Consider the following 9,745-nt stretch of genomic DNA (forward strand, 5'->3'; position numbering starts at 1 on the left):
TACATCTGTCTAAGCAACCAGACTAATCGATACAAGCCCTTTTCAAGGTAAGGTTGCCTACATCAGTGGTTCTCAACCAGGGGTACGCAGACCCCTGGGGGTACGCAGGGATCTTCCAGGGGGTACATCAGCTCATGTAGATATTTTCCTAGTTTTACAACAGGCTACATAAAAACACTAGCGAAGTCAGTACAAACTAAAATTTCAAACAGACGTTGACTTGTTTATACTGCTCTATATACTATCTGCTGAAATCGAAGTACAATATTTATATTCCAGTTGATTTCTTTTATAATTATATAGTAAAAATGAGAAAGGCAGCAATTTTTCAGTCATAGTAGGGCTGTGACACTTTTGTATTTTTATGTCTGCTTTTGTAAGCAAATAGATTTTAAGTGAGGTGAAACATGGGGGTACGCAAGACAAATCAGACTCCTGAAAGGGGTTCAGTAGTCTGGAAAGCTTGAGATCCACTGGCCTACATCATGTTGGTGATTAGGGAGAGGGGGAGGGTGGTGAAAGAAAATAAAAATGAAAGGGAAATCATAGAAGCATAGAAGATTAGGGTTGGAAGAGACTTCAGGAGGTCATCTAGTCCAACGCCCTGCTCAAAGCAGGACCAACCCCAACTAAACCATCCCAGCTTTATCAAGCCAGGCCTTAAAAACCTCTGTCATAGAAATTCCTGTCCGTTCCAGCTGAGGAATAAGGAGAGAGGGACACAGCTAATCAAGCAAGGAGCCCCGGGAGGGGCGATCCGTTTATTTCAATTGCAATTGGGTTCAAGCTCATAAGTCAGCAAGAACAAAGAAAACACTTACACCAAAGCATTATATGCAGTTGCTTATGATAATCTATCGCTCTATGATTGGCCAAAATTTGCTATCATTACCATACATAATTAGCAAGCTACATGTATCTGCCCCTCTTATGACCCCTTATTGTTCATCTACTTGCCCCCTCCTTGCGTTATTTTGCAAACCAAGCAGTTAGTTATCTACAGGACGCAGGCACAGAAAGGTCCATTGTCTCCAGGTTTGGAGTTTGGCTACATTTCCTCTCGAAGGAACTTCCTGAGTTAAGATATAGCTGACGCTGCATGTTTCCCATGTGTAGGTGACAAATTTGCCCCCTGGCAGTTAAACAGAATAATTTTATATCACCTCTAAAGATGGAGATTCCACCACCTCCCTAGGTAGCCCATATGACAGGTTATCCTGGGTGTCCTTGTCATATGAACACATGATGTTGCGTCAGCTTGGAGGAAGGAAAGAGAATGCGGCCAAGAGGTGAGATGTGTCCAAAAGGAATCTGTATCCTCCAGCAGATCCCCTAGCCAGCCAAGTTGAAGTGTGCTTGTGTGTTCCTTCCACATTTCAATTTCCCTTCTGTGACTGCTCCTCTCTTTCCCTCAATTTTTCATTTCTCCTCCCCATGATTAACCTTTCTTTCCCCTCCCTCTCTCTGAGTCTCCCCCTTCTCCTCCTCTCCTTTCCAACCCTTTCTATCCTCAACGCACCTTTCTCAACCTGTCTCCAGTTTCACCATGTGCTCCCCACTCCCCTCGCTCACCAGAGGAGGAGTAAAAATGCGCCTTGTGGCTCAGCGTGGCTGAGAGCAGGGATTGAAATGGATTGAAACAGGAGAGGGGAGCCCCTCAGCACACCAGCCGCAGAGGAGAGGCGGCTGTGCAGGGGCCCACACACTCTGCCGTGGAAAACAACCAGCCTGTGAAATCTACCGATCAGAACCCCCAACACCAAGGCAACTGTCTTGAACTCATCCACGGAAATGGATCTCGGGCTGTAGCATCCCTGACATCACAACTACCTCCTGCTTACATGGCTCCGGAACTGACTCTCCCATCGCATTAGAATCTGGGAGTGGCCTGCACTGCTAGAAATGGACGACATTTTTCTTCCTTTCGGAGAAAAATGCAGATTCAGCAACACCAAAATGGTTTATGAATGATGATTAACAAATTGTTGTGGTTAATAATAATAACATTAATAATGAATGGGGCGCATGTATGCTTCTTTTATTCTCCTTTCACACACACACCTCCAAATGTTGAGCCACTTTTGCTCCAAATCTGGAAAAATTTACCCTAAGCCAGCCCTGACGTGGAAAAGTTGAGATGGACGGGTGAAAGTCTCAGACAGTGATTTAACAGACGATTATCATGGAAACACTGGCAATAGCTGTCGCAAACCGACGGGAGATCCTGACTATGGGAGAAAGCTCAGGACCAGCATTGCGTACACTTTCTCTTTTGACGCGGGTGTACAATACTTAGGTTGTTGGGGTGCTGATCTCAGTCATTGCCTGTAGGTGGTACTATAAGACACTCAATAACAGAAACTAGCTCTGCCACCTTTGAATAATGTACACTTCCTTGCAGCCAGTCGATACTGATTGCAGCTAGAAGATACAGGAAAGCAATGTGCCCCACTTGCTACATGGATCAAACAGAGAATGGAGGAGAGACAGCTAAGGCACTTCCTAACCCTGCAGGCTCACAGACAAAAACCAGACCAGGTAAGCGAAGCTTCGCTGTCAAGACAAATGGAAGAACGATAAAGAAGTATGGAAAGAGTTGCCGTGTTTACAAGCTTACCAATGCGCCTTTAATCGAAAGATTCACAGCGTTCCAGTACTTCTGAGAATTGCACTTTTATCAGGCCTACCAAAACGCAGTTCTCCTCCCAACAGAAGTACCAGAACTGGAGTGTTCTGGCATGACTCGGGCCCTGTTCTTGTCTGATCCTATTTATTAACCATCGGAGGTTGTGGGAGGACAAGAAAGAGTTACACAGATGCTCAGTAGTGTGTCTCCTTCACACTTCTTAGAAGACAGTGTAAATTGCCACACTAATTGTTACATAACATAACACTATAGGCCAGCCCTATGTATTCTGTGGCGAACTGGATTTAAATTTTGCTTCGGTGTTCCTGGATTCTGTTGCATCTGGTGGAAATTCTCTGGTGGCGTCAGATAAATTAAAAATGTGAGCTCTTATGAGATTAAATATGAAAAAGATAATGCAATCAGTCAATGGTGGATTACCACATGGGCCCACGGGGCTGGAGAAGCGCTTGCTCCCCGCTTGCTCCCCACCATGGCCCCAGGGCAACAGCAGGGGCACAGAGCTTCTCCAGTCTCATGGCCACAGTGGGGGCACAGAAAGGAGCAAGGAGGGGGCGGGGCCACGGGGAAAGGAGTGGAATGAGGTGGTGCCATGGGCGGGGCCATAGGTGGAAGGGATGAGCGGGTCCATGGTTCTGGTGCCGGGGCCCCTGCACTTGCTCCAGCCTAGGGCCCAGGAGACCTTAATCTGCCTCTGCAATCAGTGCAGCATCTCCTGTGCTATTTAATCTGACTAGCTCTGGTCAATTTTTTTAAATAAAACTTTTATTGAAGTTTTTAGCAAACATTTTAATTTAATGTTTTTCATCTTAGGGAGGGCATTTCAAACCCTGCAAATTGAAAACAATTTCACAACTGTTGTGAAATTGTTCATTTTCCAAACAGCTCTAATTATAATAAATTAAGCTTATTTTACTCTGTTCTTACATTTTATGTACATGTCACATTATTATGTATAGGTTTCAGAGTTAACACCCCATAGTGATGAATTGGGTAGTTGCCCTCTCTCAGAGCTGTTGTTTCAGGCTTTCTCAGACTCAGGCAGATACTGCTGCATCAGTTGCACTCACGTCACCATTTCAAGCTGTTCTTTGCAACCACAAGGACTAGAAACATGTATTTTTAAATTAAAAGTCAGCTTCTGTAGCACAATTATGCAGCAAGGTATGAATCCTGCAGTCATAGAATTGTAGAATACACAGGGCTCTGGCTATAGTGCACAATATTACATTCCCCAGGATTTACTAGCAAGTACAGTTCATAACAGATAGTGATTGCAAAACAATACTTGGCCACTGGGGGCTTGGCTGCAGGACATTGTTGATAAATGTGGTTCCTCTATCTCTCCTAAAGCAGCCTCAAGAACATTAATGTGTTTTTCTTTTTCAGATGAATCTCACTTCTGGCTTTGCCGTATCCTCTGGAAATACATATTAATCATGGTCCTGTTTCTAGTTTTTCTCATTATTGCTGTTATTGTTTTGGCAGGTGAGTTGACAGCAATTCCTAATTGAGTTTTTGGTGTTTGTTTTCCCTTCGCAGTCGGAATCATGGAAGATGCACAATCCAGCCTCCCCAACCTTAGTAGTGCTGAACCAGCATGCGATAGGAAGCAAAGAGCCTGAAGTCTGACATTTCTGCTTGCTTTATCCCTCTGGCTGAAACTAGTTGTTTCACCCCCATCAAAATAATTCTTACAGCCTTCTGGCTGAGAATCTCTAGGGCCTCTCTGCTTTGGAGTGGGGACTTGAAATTTGACAGGGGAGTTGGCTTTAGGTATGTCTACACAGCACAAATAACCCAGTTGATTGGCCCCCAGGTCGGAACACCCAGGCTAGCTTTGCCCAGGTGCAGGCATCCCCACAGCAAAGCCCTACCCAAGTTACTGTGTCCTCACTAGTTGTGTGCTTCTCATGTCTCCCTAGGACTTCCCATGGTTCTTTGTGCTGAGACCCTCTGGGATTCCTTCCCAGTCACTTGTGGGAGAACTTCTCTGTCCTTCAGGGGGCGTTGTGGGGAAGGCCTTGGACGACAATCAGCACTTGAATGATTTTTATAGATTCATTCACTTGAGCGATTTAGCCTGCGTCCTCCTTACAAAGTTGGTGGGTTCCAGCCAGAGTTAAACCGGAGCCTAGATCCTAACCCATCCCCCAGGTCAGCCAGTGTGGGCTTAAATCACCTCCAAACACGTCATTGTTTTTTCCTGCGTGGACGGGAGCTAAAATCTGGGGAAGATCCTGGGTTAACAGTTCGGTGTAGACATACCCTTTGTGTCAAGGGCATGCCACTGGCGGGTCCCATGAAAAACCACCCAAATTTGGGGACGTTATAAGCCTTTGAAAAAATTCCATCCATACGTGCTCAGTAGAGACTTGTTAGCGGCTGGGATTTTGAGTGGCCTCCTGGCCGTAACTTTTGAGTGTTTGACTTTGCAAATGTAACTTTCCATGTCGTTTTTTGTCTGTATTAGACTGTAGGTTCCTCTGGGAAATAGCCGGGTCTTAATTCTTACGTGTAACATTCTATGCACACCTCCGTCCATATCTAAGTACACCTCTACCCCGATATAGCGCAACCCGATATAACACGAATTCGGATATAACGCGGTAAAGCAGCGCTCCGGGGACAGGGAGCTGCGCACTCCAGTGGATCACAGCATGTTCAATATAAAGCGGTTTCACCTATAACGTGATAAGATTTTTTGGCTCCCAAGGACAGCGTTATATCGAGGTAGAGGTGTAATTGTAAATGGGGCACGACAATAGAGATTTTCCCAAAACGTGTAAAATTGATAGTGGTTTAGGGGCATTTTCCATCCCTGAATGGTCACGTTTGCAGATAGGAAGGCCGGAGCCCTGGGTGTAAAAATGCATGACTCTGTCTGCACTTCCCATAACTGCGCATATAAATAGGTTCTCAGCACCTGAGATCGTCGTTTAGATGCCTACCTGGCATTTAGGATGCAGATATCTCACGTGAAGTCTAAACGTGATTTCAGGCCACCTCATAGCAGCCTCTGCTGGCCAAACAACACTCCCAGCCTCAGTTTCCCTCCCCAAGGTGGGCGTTCTTAATTTGCCAGACACCAGTCAGTGCTGGAAATGTGGCTGGTCCCTCCGGCTAAGTTACAAACAAACATAACCCCCTTCCAGGGTAACAAAAGTCCAGCTAAAAGTGCCACCCTCCAGGGTGAGTTCCCAGTTCCTTCTGGGTTACCTTTCTGTCTCTCTGGGATGAAGCACTTGCCCCCCCAGGCTGGAGTAGCAGCCTCCTGCAGACCCTGGCTCAAAGCTTTCCACAGGCTCCTACCCACTCTCTGTGGTTCAACTCTCGACTGATTTATTTCAGCCCCTTTAGTCCCACCCCCTCAGGCTGGGAAGCACAGAATTACATATGGCACAGATCAGGCAGGCCCCATCTCTCCTTAAAGGCCTAGTCCCCCGGTGACGATGTTATTCCACAGTATTGGCATGCCCGTTTCATAAAACCCTGCCATCAGCCTGAGGTTCTTGTGTCTGATTGCCAGTTTCCAGCTATGTTGCACATTAAGCTGTTCACCTCCATTGCTTGCTAATGTGCGATGACGGAATTTATACTGGGGATCTGGGGCCTGACTTTGCTCCCATTGAGATCAACGGCAAAGCTTCTGTAGCCTTTCATGATGCAGCATCAAAGCTTTGTGGCAGAGCTATTCTGGTTAAACTCGGGTGTCGATCTCATATCTAACAATATAAGCACCCAGCTGCAGGTGGGATATTTGAACCTGCCAATAGTTCCGAGTAAAATACAGAGAAGGGCAATAAAAATGATCAGGGGAATGGAGCAGCTTCCTTATGAGGAGAGATTAACAAGACTGGGACTATATAGCTTAGAAAAGAGACAACTACATGGGGAGATGATAGAGGTCTATAAAATCATGAATGGAATGGAGCAAGTGAATAGGGAAGTGTTATTTACTTCTTCCCATAACACACGCACTAGGGGTCACCCAATGAAATTAACAGGCAGCAGGTTTAAAACAAACAAAAGGAAGTACTTCTTCACCCAACACACAGTCAACCTGTGGAACTCCTTGCCAGAGGATGTTGTGAAGGCCATAAGTATAACCGGGTTCAAAAAAGAATTAGATAAGTTCAAGGAGGATGGGTCCATTGATGGCTATTAGCCAAGAAGGTCAGGGATGCATCCCCATGCTCTGGGTTTCCTCCAGCTGCTAGAAGCTGGATGATGGGATGGATCACTCAATAATTGCCCTGTTCTGTTCATTCCCTCTGAAGCATCTGGCAGCAGCCACTGTCAGAGACAGGACACTGAGCTACATGGATCATTGTTCTGACCCACTATGGCCGTTCTTATGTTCTTGTCACCCAAGTGTAGACCCGGCACACAATCTTTGGGTCACTTACGTCCTATTTTGAGAACTTAAGTGGGTGGCGGGTATAATCCTTGTACGCAGGCTCTCAGCCCAAGGTGGAATATCACTCTTTGCCTCTGAATCCTATACAGAGAGGGGATGGGAAAGATCCTCACTGTTGTGTTAATTTCGTTTTCAGTGGTTAGCAGTAGGCCCTGCCCAAAAGCTACCACATGTCCAGTCAATTGGATCGGGTCCCAAGGGAAAACATACCCATGGAAATGCTACTACTTCTCACAGGTCGATGGGGATTGGAACTCCAGCCAGAACAACTGCTCTTCGCTCGGTGCCTCCCTGGCTACAGTTGACACCCGGGAGGAAAAGGTGAGAAACTCTGCGATCCCAATAGTCCGGGCTTGGCAACAGCTAGGTAATAATTGCAGAGCTGCTGCGCGGAACTCTGTAGTTAAACCTGAGGAATATTTTATGCTAGGGCTCAGCAATTCTAGAACGAGGAGATGCCTCAGTACCAGGTCTCATGATGAGAAGCCAAAATAAGGCCCTGATCCGACAGTGCGCTCTAGGCAGATAGATTCCTGCACTCCCAGAGGCAGGGGGCTGCCCAAGCTGAGTCTATTCTAGTCCAATCTAGATAGGTTCTTATGCCTCACTGATCGCTGTAGTATCTGAGCAGAATGATGGGCTTAATAATATTCTTATTAATATAGTCTTAATAATATAATAATAGCCTTTTTTGCCCACAGGATCACACTGTTGACTCATTTCAATTTGTGCTCAACTGTTTATCCTCTTATGAGCTCAGTGGTTTGAGCATTGGCTTGCTAAACCAAAGGTTGTGAGTTCAGGCCTTGAGAGGGCCACTTAGGGATCTGGGGCAAAATCAGTACTTGGTCCTGCTAGTGAAGGCAGGGGGCTGGACTCAATGATTTTTTGGGGTCCCTTCCAGTTCTATGAGATAGGTATATCTCCATATATTATGGGATCAGGGCCTAAATGTATATTTTTCAATGAGTACATCTGGGGCTAATTGGCATGTTAAAATTGTTCACGTGGTCTTAAGTTCCAAGTATAAAAAAAGCGATCGGATTTTTTCCCTCAATCTTTGATATGTATTATTGGATAGGCTGGTCCTGTAAACTAGTTACACGTGTGGAATGTGATGCAGACCTTTGTGTCTTTATTGCATCTTCTCCATTAGCGTCTCAGTAACATGCAATACACAATATTTGTTTTCACTTTTTTTTAATAAGGAGTTTATGCTGCACTATAAGGGACGCTCAGAAACCTGGATTGGCCTTACCAGGGAACAAGCAGACAAGCCCTGGAAATGGGTAAATGACACCCCATTCAATGACCAGTAAGTCCCTTTCGTTACATTCCCTTTCTATCATGGTCTAAGGTGACTAACGTGCGGGGAGATATTCTCAGCTGGGGTGCACTGGAATAGCTCCATTGACTTCTGCAACTTAAGTGGAGCTATATGACTTACACGAGCTGGGAATCTGCCCCACTGACTCCAATGGGTTTTTTGTTTTTTAAATCCGATGGCCTTTGTGTTGCAGGTTTCCAATAAGGGGAGGAGGTGAATGCGCGTATCTGAATGACGACAAAGGTATCAGCAGCTCAAGATGTAGCACAGGGAGACACTGGGTCTGCAGCAGGCCAGCCTGATGCACAAAGACATGGCAAAAGGCAATGCAAGGCCTTTGGAATGAGGGAGAGTGATTAGTCGTCACTTGGCTTTCTGAACTGGAGATATTGACCACTGTCGACCCACTGAGGACTGGTCCAAACCTGTGTTTCGATGAAAATTAGGCTGGGAAATGTAAAACTCATAGATTCTGAGGCCAGAAGGGACCACTGTGATCCCCACTCCTAGATGGGAGACTGCGGTGCATTGTGGGAGACGTAGTCTGACCGAGAGGCCTGGCATGTAGAGGAGAACGGGAGCATGAGGAAACAGAACTACATCTCCCATGAGGTACCACAGCAGCATTTCCAAATCAAAATATTTCAGTTTTGGCTAAAAAAATTGATGTTTTCTACACAAAACCCCTCCCCTATATTCTGACCAGCTCTAGTCTCAACTAATGTTCCAAAGTGTCAGCATTAGGGCCTTCAGTAACGTAAACATTATTTTTCTGAATATTAATATATTTTTCCATATGACCAGCTGCCAAAACCATCAAAGAAAACACTATGTTCTTCCCTTCCTCTTGAAGCAATACCTCTCCTACCGGCTTCTCAACCTGGATGTGGCAAACAAGCTGTTACCAAAGGGCTGTAATCACGCTGCCTTTCCTGTAGTGTTAAATGAGAAGTCGGTCTTGATGTGGAAAAGGTTGAGACCCCTTGATCTACCCACTGCACGAACAATTCACGAACAGGCATTCTCATCTTAGTCAATAAAGGAAATGGGAGAGACACTCTGTGTATTGGACCTTATTTGCCAAGATGTGAGAGGTAGCTGTGGTTTGGTGACTAATATAGCAATAAGCCACCGAACTGTATGCACTAATAGGCTACTGAACTGTCCTTCTGTGGGCCCCGTCCTCCGTTATTATTATCATGAGTCATTGTGTATTATGACTGTGCATAGAGGCCCCAGCTGAGATCAGGGCCCCGTTGTGCCGGGCGCTGCACAGACACACAGGGAGAGACAGTCCCTGCCCCAGCTGAGATCAGGGCCCCGTTGTGCCGGGTGCTGCAGAGACACACAG

The 9,745-nt window shown here is 45.9% G+C and overlaps 1 protein-coding gene across 1 annotated transcript; it reads left to right on the forward strand.

The window, feature by feature from the left end:
* Positions 1-2,441: 2,441 nt before the first annotated feature.
* Positions 2,442-8,696, forward strand: LOC135887333 (C-type lectin domain family 2 member D-like). Its single transcript, XM_065415095.1, has 5 exons — positions 2,442-2,538; positions 4,037-4,135; positions 7,204-7,388; positions 8,276-8,382; positions 8,588-8,696. The coding sequence occupies exons 1-5, from the start codon at positions 2,442-2,444 to the stop codon at positions 8,694-8,696; spliced, it is 597 nt and encodes a 198-aa protein (XP_065271167.1).
* The last annotated feature ends 1,049 nt before the right edge of the window (positions 8,697-9,745 follow it).

This window comes from Emys orbicularis, chromosome 13 (genome assembly GCF_028017835.1).
Source record: "Emys orbicularis isolate rEmyOrb1 chromosome 13, rEmyOrb1.hap1, whole genome shotgun sequence".
Classification (NCBI taxonomy): domain Eukaryota; kingdom Metazoa; phylum Chordata; order Testudines; family Emydidae; genus Emys; species Emys orbicularis.

What these genes read in the sequence shown, in the direction of transcription:
- LOC135887333 (XM_065415095.1), top strand. Translation starts at nt 2,442, where the DNA reads ATGTGCCCCACTTGCTACATGGATCAAACAGAGAATGGAGGAGAGACA. An exon ending in ACAGACAAAAACCAGACCAG is followed by an intron (nt 2,539 to 4,036) that starts GTAAGCGAAGCT and finishes TTTCTTTTTCAG; the next exon opens with ATGAATCTCACTTCTGGCTT. An exon ending in TGCTGTTATTGTTTTGGCAG is followed by an intron (nt 4,136 to 7,203) that starts GTGAGTTGACAG and finishes TTTCGTTTTCAG; the next exon opens with TGGTTAGCAGTAGGCCCTGC.